Source organism: Cyprinodon tularosa, unplaced genomic scaffold (assembly GCF_016077235.1).
Source record: "Cyprinodon tularosa strain WSP-4 unplaced genomic scaffold, ASM1607723v1 ctg1088, whole genome shotgun sequence".
Taxonomy (NCBI): Eukaryota; Metazoa; Chordata; class Actinopteri; order Cyprinodontiformes; family Cyprinodontidae; genus Cyprinodon; species Cyprinodon tularosa.
In genome coordinates, this window is record NW_024037880.1 from 177871 (window position 1) to 197801 (window position 19931).

General features: G+C 48.7%; 1 protein-coding gene across 1 annotated transcript; it reads left to right on the forward strand.

Annotated features, from left to right (window-relative positions):
- Positions 1-2135: 2135 nt before the first annotated feature.
- Positions 2136-18756, forward strand: pde1a (phosphodiesterase 1A, calmodulin-dependent). Its single transcript, XM_038292523.1, has 14 exons — positions 2136-2278; positions 2352-2534; positions 6168-6234; positions 7798-7914; positions 8080-8220; positions 8308-8408; positions 8546-8671; positions 8962-9063; positions 13645-13765; positions 14271-14352; positions 14435-14555; positions 15064-15248; positions 17044-17232; positions 17306-18756. Exons 1-14 carry the CDS (start codon positions 2187-2189, stop codon positions 17350-17352), a joined length of 1674 nt encoding a protein of 557 aa, XP_038148451.1. The 5' UTR covers positions 2136-2186; the 3' UTR covers positions 17353-18756.
- Positions 18757-19931: the final 1175 nt, after the last annotated feature.

Here is a 19931-nt window from a genome sequence, read left to right on the forward strand (position 1 = left end):
AGATATTGCTGATTGGACCGAGCAGATATTGCTGATTGGACCGAGCAGATATTGCTGATTGGACCGAGCAGATATTGCTGATTGGACCGAGCAGATATTGCTGATTGGACCGAGCAGATATTGCTGATTGGACCGAGCAGATATTGCTGATTGGACCGAGCAGATATTGCTGATTGGACCGAGCAGATATTGCTGATTGGACCGAGCAGATATTGCTGATTGGACCGAGCAGATATTTCTGATTGGACCTCTGTGACTGACTGCGGAGTAACGATCATCTCTGATATCTGCTGATATAATTATAAAAATCTTTATCGTCTAGTCAAACCGGACTGACTGTTGCATCGTGGGCGGATCTAGCAACCTCTCTGACCCGTCAGGGAAAAGCAAAGAGCATAAAGCTGCTTTGGCAGCTGGTTTTTCCCTGAGGCGCGTTTAGCGGCGGCTGATTGACGGCTGCCATGGTGCCATGAGCATCGTCTGGATGGAGCAGATCTTCAGGGTGGTGTGAACGGGACAGCAGCTGTGTAGGCGTCTGGAGTCTCCTGTCAGCTGCAGGACACAGATGGACGGATGCAGATAGTTTAATATAGATTCACAATAATGAAGTATTAAAACAACAAAGCAGTAGATTCATGTTTTTACAATATTTTTTGATATTTCTTATGTTTATTTCCATTAAAGTCTGAATACTTCAGTTAAACATGGAAATAGTTATAATAAGGATCCTCAAACCTTTTTAATAATCTGAGCTTTTATGAAATAATAATAAAGCTGATAAACTTAAAAAAATAAAAAGCTTCCCATCAGTATGAAACTTCAGGAAATCATCAGGAAAGTTCTGGATTGTAGAGGCTGTTTTTGTGGTTGTCATGGTGACGTGAAAAGCTTTGATGTTCCTTTTTCTGTTCTCTTCTTCTTGGTCATCTGCAATAACCAGATCTTCAGGGATTTGAGCCACAGAGCAACCTGGAAAGGAAGGGAGGCTTTTTACACATCTAGAACAAACATTTCTGACATTTAGAATGAGTTTAGAAGAAAACGGAATTATTTTTAAACAGCCTTTAAAGTCTGGAGAGGTTTTATATGTTTATATCGCTGATAGAAACACAGATGCTGCTTTATTCCAGCTGCGCCTCATTGGCTCCAATGGGAGATTACAGATTAAAACCAGACAAAGAAAGTCTTGTTCTTTTGTTCCCTCACATATTTTCCAGCATAAATTTCATGGACCTCAGAAAATTGATCAACTGTCTCCAAAAACAGATCAGAGAGTCTGAATGTGGGAAGGCATCAAAAACAGACTTATTTTTAGTGAAAATCGCAGCATGAGTGAACGGACGGCTAAATAAAGAAACTCAGAAGATATGAGTTCAGAAGGATCTGGTCTATTATTGATGGTTTTTAATGGAGAAATAAAACACCAGATCAAAGCTCCGTTCCCCAGTTACACATCCAGAGGTTGATCTTCCAAGACTGGGAAACATTTTACTGATTGATTCCCGACCTTCTGCAGGTGTTTCTGAGGGAATAGTTAAGCTAACCACTAGACCATCACTCAGTTTATGTTCCTCCTTTCTTTCTCAGCTGCTTCCCTTTTCTTTGAGTCAAGCTTTCCAGAGTTTTATGAATTTAAACTTGGCCTTCTAGTCATTTTTGGACCCAGCTGGTTTTAGGACCGTTCAGTTTCAGTCGATGAATCGCTGCTTTTATTGGATTTTTGGTGTTTGACTTCCACTGGATTAAACTTGATTCCACTGTCAGATCTTGAATTTTAATGCTTTATTCCTGAGCTTTATGCTTTAACTGATGCCTGTTTTAACTTTAGAGGCTCTGAGTTGCAGCTGCAGTTAATAAATAATAAAGTCAACAGGTACAGCCTGTTCATTTAGTGACTGGGTGTTAATTAATGGAATCACAATAATTGGTTTTATTTTGTCAAACATTAAAACAGTCACCATTTTCCTTTGAATCTACATGTTTTTATTTCATTTTTTTTATTGCATCCATTAATAAAAGCTTCTGTCCAGTTAAAGCAGGCAGTAAACAACAGATGTTTATAAATCAGACCTCATTAACTTTATCATTTGCTTTGAACTCCTGAGTTGCTTTTCCTGGAGATTAGGAGGAATATTAAATTATTTCATTCATCCCTCTGATCCAGGCTGAAGGCCGCGCTGGAGCAGATGGACCGCGGTGTGGTGGACCTGCAGGACCTCCGCAGGAACCTGGAGCTGGCCGCCGCCATGCTGGACGCAGTTTACACGGATGAGACCAGGTGAGGCGGAGCGCAGCGCAGCGACAGGTGATGGTCCAGGACGCATGCGTCATGGAGCCCTTCTTCTCTGCAGGCGCCTGTTGGACACGGAGGATGAGCTCAGCGACCTGCAGGCGGAGTCTGTGCCCAGCGAGGTGCGTGATTGGCTGGCGTGCACCTTCAGCAGGAGGATGGGCGTGGCCAAACGCCGCCCCGAGGAGAAGCCGAGATTCAGGAGCATCGTTCATGCGGTGCAAGCTGGGATCTTTGTGGAAAGGTAAACACGCCCCCCTGCTGAGAAACTGCAGGTTTTTACTGGGAAACATTTCTGGGATCCTGATAATCAGAAGCAAACATTTCAGATCATTTCTGAATCAAATCTGCTTTTCCCTCTGAAATCATTAAAGAAGCATTTAAACACTCATTATGTTCATGTTGCTCATAATATGATCATCCTTCCATTAATGCCACATTTCAACGCTGCTAATTATTCACCGTTTCAATGCAGATCTGAATAGAGTTGCTCTTTATTTCCTGGAAGATTTCTTTGTCTTTGGTCCAAATATTTTAGTTTTGTTCTTGTGAATCTGAACATGGAGGTGAACCCCAACACCCCCCCCCCCACCCCCCAACACTAAACCCAACCAATGACACCTTTGCCCTAAACAGAACTATTAGCAAAATAGCTTGTGAGGATCAGCAAAATGTCCTGTTCACTTTGCAGCAACTGGTTGATGGTGAAGCTGGAAAAATGGTCCTCACTCTGAGGGCTAGACAGGTACACACACACACACACACACACACACACACACACACACACACACACACACACACACATTGTATATGTTGTGAGGACCATGTGTTTGACTTCTATTGATTTTCAGTCATTTCTAGGTTGTAATATTAGCCCTAAGCTAACCGTTATCCTCACTCCAAACTCTGGAACCGGTCCTCACTCTTATTCTAAAACAGGAGAACACAAACACATCCTAACCTGTTCAGTAAAACCAGCTGTTGGTGAGGTCGTGGTTCCTCAGGTCTGCGTTTGCTGATCTACTGCAGTGTTTCTCTGCAGTGATGCAGTTTATGCAGCGATTCTCGCCTCAGTGGGAAACTGTTTGGATGAACAGAGCTGATCTCCTGGTAGACAAACAGGAAGCTCTTCCTCAGCAGCGCTCAGGGTTTAGGTTTAACTGCAGTCAGGCCTGAAAAGCTCGGCTCACATCAATATGTTGTGAAAATGGGAGCAGCATTGAAACAGCTTTGCCGGCTGCAATGAAGAAGCTCAGCTTTAAGTCGTTCTTTCTGCTCCTGTAGTCGCCTCCTTTCCAACAACCGATGCTAAGCTACATGTCTCCCTGTAGCATTCAGCCAAGGATGAAGAGCAACAAATGTCTCTTCTAGAGAAGTTAGCTCCCACAGCGCCACAGTGTGGACGTCTTTCTCTGTGGGACGAAACATCTCAAGGTTGCCGTGTTCCACATGTTGCTGCCAGAGTTGCACCTTCAGGCTGATTCTCATAAGCAGGTTTTCCTTTCTGCCTTTCATTCATGTGTTCGTTCAGATTATGAAATATATCTGTCATTTCTGCACAGCAATCTGAGCTGTAATCTGTAGAAACGCTCTAAATTCCTCCTTCAGCTCCTTGAGGCGCTGCTGCTCCTCACAGTGCGACCAGGCAGCTCGCTCCGAGCTTTAAGCTTCAAACAAAGATGCTAAAATGGGACTTTTCTTTTCACAAGTTGGTTCTTAACCAAGTTGACAATGAGGACGTCATCAACCAACACTGGGACCAGTTCTGCTGGCAAAGTCTGTTCAACGACGGCCTGCAGAAAACTATGCATCACAATAACAGCTTATTTAGGCCACAGCTGTGTTTTTATTTAATTATTTTTCAATATTATTAAAGCTGATTATCACCTGATAAATTTAAATAACTTTTTAAATGATCCTTGGAAAAACTCATCAAACTACATGAAGTCCATAATTATAAGACTTAATATACATATATAGATATATCCATATATTGTCGGTCTGTTTATGCAAAAACATAATGAATAAAATAAACAAACGTTTGAGGAAGTTGGGATTAATAAAAGCAGCAGATAATCTGCTGTGCGTCGCTTAAACGCCTCAACTGGGATATTTTTCCCTTTGATTCAAGTAAACATGAAGCAGTTATTTTATAAAAACCTTCACCTTGTTTTACACACACAAACCCTGAGGGGGCGAGTGTGGAATAGTTTTTTTAAATGTCATCTAAAATCATAAGAAAATCTAAATGTTAAATCTGGCGCTGAGCTCCGCGTGTGAACGGATGACCAGTCACCTCAGAAAGACACCAGCAACCAACATGGCAACCTTTTCCTGTCGTGTTGGAGACTTTGGTGGCGACGCATGGAAGCCATGATTGTTCGGAGTTTAACGATGTTCTTCAGTGAGGAGTGAGCCCCTCCCTCCCCTGAAGCACTGACAGGGAGTCAGACGCAGCTCTGCTGCCGACGCCTGCAGGCAGAGGGAGCGTTTCTCTGACTGATAATCAGTCACACATGGAAAAGCTTCCAAAACCGCAATGAAAATATCATGATATTTATCTTTTTAGTCTTTGAAACTTGTTGCATTAATCCCCCCCCCCCCCCATTAATTCATGCACGCCTCACCGAGAAGGAAACTGAGAAACGCTAAAAATAGCAGAATGAAGAATATTTGAGTTAAAAAAAAATGGATCTTGAAAAGGACGGCAGAAATCAAATGAAGTCAAATTAGTTGAATGTGTTTCATTGTAAGAGTTTATGCTAGCATAAATATAGGGTAACCCTAACCCTATACTTATGCTAGCATAAGTATTCACACCCCTGAAGCTTATTCATCTCTTGTCCATTAGAGCTAAAAAGCTCAGTCTGTCTGATCAGGAAAGTGGATTGTCTTTGTTAAAATGGAGGGAAAATGTGTGGCTAGTATTCAACCCCCAACGTAGAGCTTCAGTGAATAGAGATGTTCAGACTTCCTGTCAGACCCTAAGAAAGTCTCCCACAGCATAATGCTGCTGTGACCATGTTTCATGGATGGATTCTAGGTGATCTGCCTCTGGGTCAGAAATGGACCTGCTGGTTTCATCTGAAGGAAGCATTTTCCTGCATGTCTGTTTATGTTGTGAAGCTGGTTTTATTCTGAAGTGTCTGAGTCAATTAGCTGCCTACAAAGCAAGCCTCACTTTTCAGGATTTCAACTTGAAAAAGCTTCTAGCTCTGTGATGGTGCAACACATCTGATGAAATGCTCTGAGGCTGTTACTGTGGGAAGGATCAGGGCAAATGAAAGCTTTGAGTGGCTCTGAAATCACCATGAGAGGCTCTTTATGCTCCACAGAGCAGCCGGAGAGAGTTGGTCCTCTTCAGAAAAACAACAACTCCCTTTATGCAAAATACATGCATTTATAGAAACGACTGGTCTGATGTAAACGTTCTTTCTACAATAAGGATCCTTCCAGTTTCCCTTCCACTAGGAAATGTTCGGCTCGTTCCTTCCTGTTGGTCAGAGAGAAGAGCCATAGATTTTCTTCCAAATAAACACAGGCCAGCATCCGGCTGACAGCAGATGTGATAAAGAGGTGGAACACGAAGCTAACGCCGTTAGCGTGCGCTACAGGCAGGCAGGGAAACTTCACTATCATTAGATGCAAATGAGTGAAAGAACTCCGTATCAGTTCATCGCTGCAGCTTAATGACGCAGAAAATATCTGCAGCAACCAGGCAGCACTGTGTGTGTGTTTGGAACAGGGTCTCCATGGCAACAAACAATCCATGCTGGTCTGAAAGTGTGGAGGAGGCATCAGGGGGGGTCTGAGAGGCGCTTCTATGCATCCGTACGGCCGCTGTGTGATACTCTTCTCTCTCTGTGTTTGATGACAGGATGTACAGACGGACCTCCAACATGGCGGGTCTCACCTACCCCCCCACAGCTCTCACCGCTCTGAAGGTACCCCCCCCCCCCACCCCCACCCACACACAGAACAGAGCATTTTATTGAACTGATCATGTGTTCAGGTGGAGAAAGGGGAAAAAGTTTCAGTTAAAGTTAGATTTGGTTTCAGAGAAGATCAGCAGTGACCGACGCCTCCATCCATCATCTGTGGGTTAGAGGAGCTGCCAGGAGCTGCAGGGAGTCTCTGGAGGAGCAGCAGAGGTCCTCAGCTCAGCTGGAACTAACTGTCCACAGAAATCAAGATAGGGATGCAAATAATGAAAATAATGAATCCACCTCGAAAACAACACCCCCACTGTGAAACACGGTGGTGGCAGCATTATGGGGATCAAGGCGTATCCATTAATTAGAATGGCCTAGTCAAAGTTCAGACATAGGATCAGCTGTCAGTCTGTTTTAGATTTACTGTAAACAGGCGTTCCTCATCAAGTCTGTTTAAACATTTACACAAAAAGAACCAAACATTTCTAAGTGAGCAAAGCTGCCAAAGGTTCCCAGAACAGCTGCAGGGAAAACCAGAGAGAGGCGCTGGGTTGGGCTCATTAACCTGTGGAGAACCGAATACCAGGAACCAGGAGGCTGGAACCAGGAAAAAGGAACCAGGAACCAGGAGGCTGGAACCAGGAGGCTGGAAACAGGAACCAGGAGGCTGGAACCAGGAGGCTGGAAACAGGAACCAGGAGGCTGGAAGTTGGAACCAGGAAGAAGGAGGCTGGAACCAGGAAGACAGAACCAGGAACCAGGAGGCTGGAAGTTGGAACCGGAGGGTTTGCTGTGGAAACGATGTTGGAATTTACAGCAGAAACAGTTTTCTTCCTCTTCATAGTCATGGAGCACCGGCTGACTGTCTGATGAAGATATTAGATTGAGGTGGGAACCTCTGCCTGACACAGCTGGAGGACGATGTCTAAAGACTGACGGAAAATCAGAAAAAGAACTGAAGAAAAGTTCTAACTTGGTGGAGCGGCGGTCTACTGGTTAGGGCTTTGAATCCTGAGGTTGTGAGTTTGATCCCCCACTCCCACAGACTGTCACTCTGGGTCCCTGAGCAAGACCCTTAACCCCACACTGCTCCCCAGGCGCCGCACAATGGCAGCCCATTGCTCCCGAAGGGGAGGGGTTAAATACAGAGAGGGAATTTCCCTCTGGGATTATTATATTATATATAAATAAAGATTTCCATGTCTGAGCATCAGCAGGGTCTAAACGTAGAAATAGAACAGGAGGAATTAATGTAAAAGCTGCAGTGATGAGAGGAGCAGGTGATGCAGACGTAGAAGTTCGTCTCCTAATTAATGTTCCTTCTTCAGGGCTTCCTGTGCAAACTTCAAAAATTCAATTAAGTTCTTTAATTACTGAGCTTTGTTATTCTGGAGACCTGAAGTCACGAAGCGACCGACTGCAAAGATAATGGAGAGTTAATGACATTTATTCATTGCTTTTGCTCATCAGATGAAGAAATATAATTCAATTACTGCCCCCTGGTGCCAAAAGGAGTCATTACAGAATGATGATTTCAGATTTTTTTGATGATTTCATCTCTGATCTTATTTCCAGGAGGTGGATCAGTGGTCCTTTGATGTTTTTGCCTTCCATGAGGCCACTGGAGAACACGCCCTCAAGTTCCTGGTCTACGACCTGCTGACCCGCTATGACCTCATCAACAGGTTCAGGGTACACGCAGTCTGATTCTGTTATCTTTGCTCTTCCTGTTAAAAACATAAATCAAACCTGTTTGCTGATCCAAAGGTCTAGATTCTGCAGTAGATCTATAGGTGCAGAGCCAGAGGTCTGCGGCCCGTTTGATGGTACCGGTTCTAGCCCGAGTTCTGTGCTCAGATCCCTGTGCAGGCTCTGGTGCAGTTTGTTGAAGCTCTGGAGAACGGCTACAGCAAACACAGGAACCCTTACCACAACCTGATCCACGCCGCTGATGTCACCCAGACCGCCCACTTCCTGATGCTGCACACCGGACTCATGGTAACACACAGCAGCGGTCCTCATAAGGTTAGGAGAACCAGCTGACCCACCGTTGATATTAACGCTCTGCCATGACTCTGTGTGCAGCACTGGCTCAGCGAGCTGGAGATCCTGGCCATGGTTTTTGCTGCAGCCATCCATGACTTTGAACACACTGGAACCACCAACAACTTCCACATCCACACCAGGTAACAGAGCGCCCCCTGCTGGCCCACAGACGTAGCTCCATAGGTGGTAAAGACCTCTGGCTGAAAACGGAGGAGACCAGAAGTTCATAAAACATCAGCCTTAACAGGAGGAAGTCAAAGCTTTCTTCCATCCTCAGGTCGGAGGTGGCCATTCTCTACAACGACAGGTCGGTGCTGGAGAACCACCACGTCAGCGCCGCCTACAAACTGATGGCCGAGGAGGACATGAACATCCTGATCAACCTGAACAAGGAGGACTGGAGGTTGGTGCTCATCGCCTTCATCCTCACCATCAAACATGCTGCTTCCATTCAGGGCTGGATCTGGGTTCTAACTAGACGACCCAGCTGGTTCTGATGATGTTCTGGCCGTCTGGTTCCTGTTTATCACCTTCTTTGACTCATAAAGATCAGAGAAGATCCCAGTAGAGGAGCTCACTTCCACAGTCGCTGTTTGAGACCACGGAGCGTTCGTAGAGCGACTGTCAGAACCGCTGAGTTGGGCTCCTCAGAGACGCGATGTCTTTAAGGATTCTGTGTCTGATGTTCTGCAGGGAGCTGAGGGCTCTGGTGATCGAGATGGTGATGTCCACCGACATGTCCTGCCACTTTCAGCAGATCAAGACTATGAGGAACGCCCTGACGCAGACAAACGGGTCAGTACCGCATGGCGCCGTGTCCAAGCTGACATCTTTATCTGTGACATCATCACCAAAGATGATCCACAACTACATCTCCCCAGATTGGGGCTTCCTTATAATGAGTAGCAACAGGAAGGGGAGGGGCAGCACTGCATGCTTCCTTTGAATGATCAGCCACAGGCAAGGGAGGGGCAGCACTGCATGCTTCCTTTGAATGATCAGCAACAGGCAAGGGAGGGGCAGCACTGCATGCTTCCTTTGAATGATCAGCAACAGGCAAGGGAGGGGCAGCACTGCATGCTTCCTTTGAATGAGTAACAACAGGCAGGGGAGGGGCAGCACTGCATGCTTCCTTTGAATGAGTAACAACAGGCAGGGGAGGGGCAGCACTGCATGCTTCCTTTGAATGATCAGCAACAGGCAGGGGAGGGGCAGCACTGCATGCTTCCTTTGAATGAGTAGCAACAGGAAGGGGAGGGGCAGCACTGCATGCTTCCTTTGAATGATCAGCAACAGGAAGGGGAGGGGCAGCACTGCATGCTTCCTTTGAATGATCAGCAACAGGAAGGGGAGGGGCAGCACTGCATGCTTCCTTTGAATGATCAGCAACAGGAAGGGGAGGGGCAGCACTGCATGCTTCCTTTGAATGAGTAGCAACAGGAAGGGGAGGGGCAGCACTGCATGCTTCCTTTGAATGAGTAGCAACAGGAAGGGGAGGGGCAGCACTGCATGCTTCCTTTGAATGATCAGCAACAGGAAGGGGAGGGGCAGCACTGCATGCTTCCTTTGAATGATCAGCAACAGGCAGGGGAGGGGCTCCTAATGATCATCAACCGGCAGGCTTCCTGGCTGACATGGGAGGTCGTCCCATCTGAAGGAATCGGAGTTTGGTGCCATGGTCCAACATACGGTCCTGCAGGAACCGGGATGCTGGACCGGGACCAGGCTACTGGACCAGGACCAGGATGCTGGACCGGGACCAGACCGCTGGACTGAGACCAGGATGCTGGACCGGGACCAGGATGCTGGACCGGGACCAGGATGCTGGACCGGAACCAGGATGCTGGACCGGGACCAGGATGCTGGACCGGAACCAGGATGCTGGACCGGAACCAGACCGCTGGACTGAGACCAGGATGCTGGACCGGGACCAGGATGCTGGACCGGGACCAGGATGCTGGACCGGAACCAGGATGCTGGACCGGGACCAGGATGCTGGACCGGAACCAGGATGCTGGACCGGGACCAGGCTACTGGACCGGGACCAGGATGCTGGACCGGGACAAGGCTACTGGACCGGGACCAGACTGCTGGACCGGAACCAGGATGCTGGACCGGGACCAGGCAACTGGACCGGGACCAGGATGCTGGACCGGAACCAGGATGCTGGACCGGGACCAGGATGCTGGACCGGAACCAGGATGCTGGACCGGAACCAGACCGCTGGACTGAGACCAGGATGCTGGACCGGGACCAGGATGCTGGACCGGGACCAGGATGCTGGACCGGAACCAGGATGCTGGACCGGGACCAGGATGCTGGACCGGAACCAGGATGCTGGACCGGAACCAGACCGCTGGACTGAGACCAGGATGCTGGACCGGGACCAGGATGCTGGACCGGGACCAGGATGCTGGACCGGAACCAGGATGCTGGACCGGGACCAGGATGCTGGACCGGAACCAGGATGCTGGACCGGGACCAGGCTACTGGACCGGGACCAGGATGCTGGACCGGGACAAGGCTACTGGACCGGGACCAGACTGCTGGACCGGAACCAGGATGCTGGACCGGGACCAGGCAACTGGACCGGGACCAGGATGCTGGACCGGAACCAGGATGCTGGACCGGGACCAGGATGCTGGACCGGAACCAGGATGCTGGACCGGAACCAGACCGCTGGACTGAGACCAGGATGCTGGACCGGGACCAGGATGCTGGACCGGGACCAGGATGCTGGACCGGAACCAGGATGCTGGACCGGGACCAGGATGCTGGACCGGAACCAGGATGCTGGACCGGGACCAGGCTACTGGACCGGGACCAGGATGCTGGACCGGGACAAGGCTACTGGACCGGGACCAGACTGCTGGACCGGAACCAGGATGCTGGACCGGGACCAGGCAACTGGACCGGGACCAGGATGCTGGACCGGAACCAGGATGCTGGACCGGGACCAGACCGCTGGACTGAGACCAGGATGCTGGACCGGGACCAGGATGCTGGACCGGGACCAGGATGCTGGACCGGAACCAGGATGCTGGACCGGGACCAGGCTACTGGACCGGGACCAGGATGCTGGACCGGGACAAGGCTACTGGACCGGGACCAGGATGCTGGACCGGGACAAGGCTACTGGACCGGGACCAGACTGCTGGACCGGAACCAGGATGCTGGACCGGAACCAGGATGCTGGACCGGGACCAGGCAACTGGACCGGGACCAGGATGCTGGACCGAAACCAGGATGCTGGACCGGAACCAGGATGCTGGACCGGGACAAGGCTACTGGACCGGAACCAGGATGCTGGACAGGAACCAGACCGCTGGACTGAGACCAGGATGCTGGACCGGGACCAGGATGCTGGACCGGGACCAGGATGCTGGACCGGAACCAGGATGCTGGACCGGGACCAGGATGCTGGACCGGAACCAGGATGCTGGACAGGGACCAGGCTACTGGACCGGGACCAGGATGCTGGACCGGGACCAGGCTACTGGACCGGGACCAGGATGCTGGACCGGGACAAGGCTACTGGACCGGGACCAGACTGCTGGACCGGAACCAGGATGCTGGACCGGGACCAGGCAACTGGACCGGGACCAGGATGCTGGACCGGAACCAGGATGCTGGACCGGGACCAGGATGCTGGACCGGGACCAGGATGCTGGACCGGGACAAGGCTACTGGACCGGGACCAGGATGCTGGACCGGGACAAGGCTACTGGACCGGGACCAGACTGCTGGACCGGAACCAGGATGCTGGACCGGGACCAGGATGCTGGACCGGGACCAGGATGCTGGACCGGAACCAGGATGCTGGACCGGGACCAGGCTACTGGACCGGGACCAGGATGCTGGACCGGGACAAGGCTACTGGACCGGGACCAGGATGCTGGACCGGGACAAGGCTACTGGACCGGGACCAGGATGCTGGACCGGAACCAGGATGCTGGACCGGAACCAGGATGCTGGACCGGGACAAGGCTACTGGACCGGGACCAGACTGCTGGACCGGAACCAGGATGCTAGACCGGGACCAGGCAACTGGACCGGGACCAGGATGCTGGACCGGGACCAGGATGCTGGACCGGAACCAGGATGCTGGACCATGACCAGGCTACTGGACCAAGACCAGGATGCTGGACTGGGACCAGGATGCTGGACCATGACCAGGCTACTGGACCCGGACCAGGATGCTGGACCATGACCAGGCTACTGGACCCGGACCAGGATGCTGGACCATGACCAGGCTACTGGACCCGGACCAGGATGCTGGACCATGACCAGACTGCTGGACCGGGACCAGGATGCTGGACCATGACCAGGCTACTGGACCGGGACCAGGATGCTGGACCATGACCAGACTGCTGGACCGGGACCAGGATGCTGGACCATGACCAGGCTACTGGACCGGGACCAGGATGCTGGACCATGACCAGGCTACTGGACCGGGACCAGGATGCTGGACCATGACCAGGCTACTGGACCGGGACCAGGATGCTGGACCATGACCAGGCTACTGGACCCGGACCAGGATGCTGGACCAGGACCAGGCTACTGGACCAAGACCAGGATGCTGGACTGGGACCAGGATGCTGGACCAGGACCAGGCTACTGGACCCGGACCAGGATGCTGGACCATGACCAGACTGCTGGACCGGGACCAGGATGCTGGACCATGACCAGGCTACTGGACCGGGACCAGGATGCTGGACCATGACCAGACTGCTGGACCGGGACCAGGATGCTGGACCATGACCAGGCTACTGGACCGGGACCAGGATGCTGGACTGGGACCAGGATGCTGGACTGGGACCAGGATGCTGGACCATGACCAGGCTACTGGACCGGGACCAGGATGCTGGACTGGGACCAGGATGCTGGACCATGACCAGGCTACTGGACCGGGACCAGGATGCTGGACCATGACCAGGCTACTGGACCGGGACCAGGATGCTGGACTGGGACCAGGATGCTGGACTGGGACCAGGATGCTGGACCATGACCAGGCTACTGGACCGGGACCAGGATGCTGGACCATGACCAGGCTACTGGACCGGGACCAGGATGCTGGACCATGACCAGGCTACTGTACCCGGACCAGGATGCTGGACCAGGACCAGGCTACTGGACCCAGACCAGGATGCTGGACCATGACCAGGCTACTGGACCGGGACCATGCTGGCCCACACGTGCCTGTAGGGGTTCTGTTCACATTCCAGCCTCAGCCTGGCTGCCTGTCGGTGCTGCAGGAGGTGATGAGGCAGGCGGCTGTCAGCGCCGATCCTGCTGGTCTCTGCTCAGAGCGAACGCTGCTGCTTTAAGCTGCTCCTGCTGGGCGGATCCTGATTCTGTGTCTTCGTCTTTCTCCAGGATAGACAAAGTGAAGGTTTTATCTCTGATGCTCCACGCAGCAGACATCAGTCATCCTGCCAAAGCCTGGCCGCTGCACTACCACTGGACTCACAGCCTGATGGAGGAGTTCTTCAGACAGGTACACATCTAAACCTCTGCATCCCCCAGAAAAACTAAGATCCGTCTCCTGGAACCACTGAGTCACTTTGCTCAGAGATTCAAAGACCGTTAGAAATAAAAGATAAGTGGAATAATTTTGGTAGATAGTTGGATTTTAATCCCATGACTTGGAGCAGATGTTAACTAGTCTCTCCCATCCAGATGTGAATCCTAACCGGATGATTCGCCCCGTTGTCCTCAGACGTCCCGGCGCTTCAGAATGCGTCCTCACTCTGCAAAGACATGAACTCTAGACCCTCAGCTTAGATGTTTTCTAGATCTACCACCCATGTGTCCCAATCAAGGCCTGACGGCCAAATCCAGACCATTATGAACATATTTGGCCCCCAGGGGCCAGAAAGAAACATGTCTTTTCTTCTAAAGTGAACAAAGTGGCTGAAGCTGCAAATTAAACCAGAGAACTGAGGTTTAATTTCTACCACAGAAAGCGTCAAAGATCCACCATCGCTCTGTTCTTCTTCTAGGGAGATAAAGAGGTGGAACTCGGCCTTCCTTTCTCTCCCCTCTGCGACCGTAAAGCCACCATGATCGCCCAGTCACAGATTGGTGCGTAAACACTGATCTGAGCTCCTGGTTCTGCAGGATCTCAGCGTCCCTCACCTCTCCGTCTTTAACCCTTCACTCACAGGTTTCATTGACTTCATCGTAGAGCCGACGTTCACCGTCCTCATCGAAACAACAGAGAAGGTGATTGGACCTCTGATAGAAGAGGACAGGAAGGCCAGAGAGACCGGAGCCAGAAGGTCCAGGTAGCAGATAAGGGAACGGGAAAATGAAGGGTCTAATATCTCAGCATGAAACTGCAGATATTTCTAAAATGGTTCAGAGGCATGTTCTGATTTCTAATGAAGTCCTGGAAAGGGAAACAGAGGAAGTAAGGAAGCCTCAGAGGGTCTTTCAAGCTGCCAACACAAAAAGAATCAAACTGTTTCCCGTTTTAGTAACTTGGTCTTTTCTTGTTTTCGCTGCTCATGTTGGTCCGTAAAGGAAAAAATGATTTGCTCAGTTAAACAAAGGGAGTCGGTGGGAATCACTTTGTTTGTCTTTGCACCAGACATGTGTGTAATCACACGTACCCGCCCCCTTCCAGACTGTTAGCAGCCGCCATAATGATTCCCACTCACTGGTTTCACTTCAAGGCCTCGTTCTCAGTGACCCTTTAGTCGTTGATCCCTTTGCAGCGTTTTGTTCTTATCATGCGTAGATTTTCTCTGGGCTCCTTCCATCAAACCTCACTGAGGCTCTGCTTTCATCCAGCCTGACAGGAAGTGGCTCAGTCACTGTGGAGTCCGTACAGAGACACAGCAGCAATCGCCATGGAAACAGTGAGGATGGACAGATTAATTTTTCATTGACGGCGATCGACCTGCCAGCTCTGAGGCAGCACCTCTCCGGTGTCATCACCAGCAACAAGGACCGCTGGAAGGAGCTGTCAGTTCACGGTACGCCGACACCAAACACCGAGGGATTCCAGGTTTAAAGCAGGATGATAGTTCAGGCAGAGAAAGTGATGCGAACGCGTGTTTGATGAGGATCTGAGGTTGAAAACAAACTGATTGGATTCAGTTCTAAATGACTGCAGGAACAGAAACAGGTTCTCTCTGGTTGGACGGTTAACCGCTCTGTGAAGAACCTCTGGCTCCTCCCACTAACTGCTACTAATTTCTTTAACGCCTCTAAAATAAAAATAGTGCCGTACACATTTTGAGTTCAAATAAAAGAAAATAGTTTTCTTTTACTGCTCAAATTCAGGGTTAATACACAGAAATGTTGATTTATTTTAGTTTGCAGAGCAGCTGTGGTGGAAAGAGAAGAGTTGCTCTGTTGCTTTTAGAGGCAGCAACTTGGCAACGTTTTCATCCTCTTTGGCTTTTTTATGTCACAGCCATGGACTTCAAAGTATTTCATATGAAATTATAAAAGAAACACATGAAAGTAAAAGATCAAATATTGATAGGAAAAAAACAAACTAATAATGTTTAAATCAGTAACTGAAGGGATGTTCAAAAAGCATCGACGTATAAAAAGAGACCAATTGACCAATATTGTCTGTTTATGGAATTATTTACCTTCTGATGGTCGAACAACAGAAAACCCAAAAACCTCCAGTTCTTAATCAGGATGTTTTTAATTAAGAAGCTACTGAGAACATACATTTAAAATCATGTTAATTCTTAGAAAAAACTAAATCCAATAAAAGAAATGAACAATAGCAAACTTCTAGCAGCTAATATTTCAGAGCTGGATGTGAACATCAGCCTCAGCAGGTTGCAGTTCGATCAGTTAAAAGTGATTCTGGTTCGAACATAAACCTGAACCGTCTGGATGAAGTTTGTTTAACGCTTCTTAGGTTTTCATTGGTTGAAGTAGTGAGTCTTCATGAAAATATTACTTTAAGTGGAATTAAAAATAAATGCTCCTTTTGTGGTGAAAATATCAGATCAGTAAACTTGTTATCCAAAAAGGTGAAAAGCAGTTTTTTTCAGATGTTAATATATCTTCTTCTTAGCCAGTGAGTTCCAGAGTAAATCTAGGTGATGTTTCCAAGATGCAGATATTACAGGTGACCAGTGGGTGGCGCCTTCCCCCCCATTAAAAGCCTGATTGTGATGGAGTCCAGCTGGATCCTGAAACTAGGCTTGTCCCGATCCGATCCACGTATCGGATCGGGACGCCGATATTGGCAAAAAATGCGTATCGGCAAAGCATGTAAAATGCCGATCCAGACTGCCGATCCAGTTTAAAAAAAAAAAATCCGGTCCGTATTTTCCAGTTTCGCCGATTGAAACGATCCATTCCACTATTTTGCACCAGTGTTCCCCTGTTTTGCATTTTTATTAAAACTTACAGTAATACTTGCACCTTTAACTGTTTACAGTTTTACTGCTCACTGTGCAATTTCAGATTGCTATTCGTAATTTTGTCCAGTTTGTGTTTATCTCTTAATAAACAGGTAAGTTTGTTGTTACCAAGCATTGTGTTTTATTCAATCTCACCTAATTCAGCTGGCTAGATGTTATCAAGAGTACTAAAACCCTTTTCAACATGAGTCTTACAACTAAGGCTAAATACTTTAACTTAAACTTAAATACATGCTCGGATAGGCTGGTATCGGCCAGTATCGGTATCGGATCGGAAGTCCAAAAACAATATCGGTATCGGATCGGAAGTGCAAAAACCTGGATCGGGACATCTCTACCTGAAACTGAATCTTCTTTTTCTGTCCTCTGGGCACAGAGCTGGCCAAGAAGGAGAAGGAAGAGACCGAGGCAAGAGAAGAAGAAGATGGCGGGTCTCAGGCATCACCGGGCGCCACAGAGGGACAGAACCCGGATCCGTCACAGAACTCAGACCATCGACCATCGACTGGAAGTGAAGATGAGAAATCCTGTGAGCTGACGGCAGCTGATCACCTGACCTGGAACGGTACGAGGACGACTTCCCCCTGATGCTTCCCGTCTCCTTAGCAACTCACCTGCTGCTCTGTTGACTGTTGCAGGAGCGGATGATGAAGAGAAGGATGACGAAGTGCCTGAAAACGCCTGACAACCACTAAATCCTCCGTTTATCTGATCACCATGGCAACAGGCAGCTCCGTGCAGTAACTTCTAGGGTTTAGACTCTTCTTTGTCAAAACGCTGCAGCTGACTTGGTGGCCCCAGGGGCCCCCAGGGGCCCCCAGATTATTTGTTTACAGTGAGTGTGGATCAATCCTTTCATCAGATCATGGTGGTTTTAGCAGCTAGGACCTTTCTAAGGTGCTGTGGAGGTTCCATGATGCAGGTGACATGAACAGGTGTGTAGATGATCAGAACCCTGCACTCATCACAGCGGCTGCTCTGCTCTCTGCTCCAGCTTCCAGTTCTCCACCAGTCAGCTAACTGGTTTGAACCGGTGGCCATCAAATGAAAAAAGTCGTTGTTAATATGCTGATGTCAGTAAACGTTCAAACATCTTGGATTTGTTTGATTTACTCTGCAGCTCCGTCCTCCATCCTACTTCCAGGGTTCCGGTTCCATACGGCGCAGGAACCTTGGTTCTCCAGTGGTTCTGGTTCCATACTGGGCAGGAACCTTGGTTCTCCAGTGGTTCTGGTTCCATACTGGGCAGGAACCTTGGTTCTCCAGTGGTTCTGGTTCCATACTGGGCAGGAACCTTGGTTCTCCAGTGGTTCTGATTCCATACTGGGCAGGAACCTTGGTTCTCCAGTGGTTCTGGTTCCATACTGGGCAGGAACCTTGGTTCTCCAGTGGTTCTGGTTCCGTACGACGCAGGAACTTTGGTTCTCCAATGGTTCTGGTTCCATACTGGGCAGGAACCTTGGTTCTCCAATGGTTCTGGTTCCATACTGGGCAGGAACCTTGGTTCTTCAGTGGTTCTGGTTCAGGATGTGTTTTATTGGCCTGGTTCTTTCTGCTCCCTGCATGTTCAGCTTGGCTGCTGTGTTTCATGTTTCAGTTTTTACTAAAACTTCACCTGTTGGTTTAAAATGAGCAGAAAGCAGCAGATGTTTAACATCTGGCTCATTACATGGAGTCTTTCTGGTTGTTGTAGTTCTAGACACGGTCACTGGGCAATGTTTCTAGAATATAGATATTAAAAAGGATAATTTCAGCTGCAGGTTAACCAGAGTTTGATCTGTGATCAGAGCTCCTTCTTGCATCAAGGGAAGGCATCACGAGTCTGTGGCCAATCACTTCCTTTCTATTGTCTCACTCTAGAGTTGAAATTCAGGGAAATAAAAATGGGGAAACTGCTGTTGTTGAAAAAAAAAAGATATTGCGATCCAGTGTTTCTGTCAGAATTCGTTAGTGGATAGTTGACCCAAAGCAGAGGCAGGAAGGCAGAGGTGAATTTCTCAAGTTGATTTAATGATGAATAAAAAAAAACCAACTGAAAATAGAGGCAGGTTATCCAAAAATCCAAAGTGAAAACCAAACTCCAAATAAACATGAAACCAGGAATCCAAAGTCCAAAGATAAAAAATATGAAAAACACAAGTCTAAACGTACCAAAAGACCACGGAGACATCAGGGGAATCAAAATCACATGGAGGAAGCTCAGAGAGACGAGTTGGAGGAAGTATGACGGAGTTAGACGAGGACCCAGCAAAGAGGAACTGAAAAGAGAGGGCTTTTAAAGGAGACTGAGACAAAGAGAGGGCTTTTAAAGGAGACTGAGACAAAGAGAGGGCTTTTAAAGTAGACTGGGACAAAGAGAGGGCTTTTAAAGTAGACTGAGACAAAGAGAGGGCTTTTAAAGTAGACTGGGACAAAGAGAGGGCTTTTAAAGGAGACTGAGACAAAGAGAGGGCTTTTAAAGGAGACTGAGACAAAGAGAGGGCTTTTAAAGGAGACTGAGACAAAGAGAGGGCTTATAAAGGAGACTGAGACAAAGAGAGGGCTTTTAAAGTAGACTGGGACAAAGAGAGGGCTTTTAAAGTAGACTGAGACAAAGAGAGGGCTTTTAAAGTAGACTGGGACAAAGAGAGGGCTTTTAAAGGAGACTGAGACAAAGAGAGGGCTTTTAAAGGAGACTGAGACAAAGAGAGGGCTTTTAAAGGAGACTGAGACAAAGAGAGGGCTTATAAAGGAGACTGAGACAAAGAGAGGGCTTTTAAAGTAGACTGGGACAAAGAGAGGGCTTTTAAAGGAGACTGAGACAAAGAGAGGGCTTATAAAGGAGACTGAGACAAAGAGAGGGCTTATAAAGGAGACTGAGACAAAGAGAGGGCTTTTAAAGGAGACTGAGACATAGAGAGGGCTTTTAAAGGAGACTGAGACAAAGAGAGGGCTTTTAAAGGAGACTGAGACATAGAGAGGGCTTTTAAAGGAGACTGAGACAAAGAGAGGGCTTATAAAGGAGACTGAGACAAAGAGAGGGCTTATAAAGGAGACTGAGACAAAGAGAGGGCTTATAAAGGAGACTGAGACAAAGAGAGGGCTTATAAAGGAGACTGAGACATAGAGAGGGCTTTTAAAGGAGACTGAGACAAAGAGAGGGCTTTTAAAGGAGACTGAGACATAGAGAGGGCTTTTAAAGGAGACTGAGACAAAGAGAGGGCTTTTAAAGTAGACTGGGACAAAGAGAGGGCTTTTAAAGTAGACTGAGACAAAGAGAGGGCT

Coding starts and splice junctions, on each gene's coding strand:
- pde1a (XM_038292523.1), top strand. CDS start 2,187: ATGGACCGCGGTGTGGTGGACCTGCAGGACCTCCGCAGGAACCTGGAG. Junction 8,409..8,545: donor AACTTCCACATCCACACCAG/GTAACAGAGCGC, acceptor TTCCATCCTCAG/GTCGGAGGTGGCCATTCTCT. Junction 8,672..8,961: donor CTGAACAAGGAGGACTGGAG/GTTGGTGCTCAT, acceptor GATGTTCTGCAG/GGAGCTGAGGGCTCTGGTGA.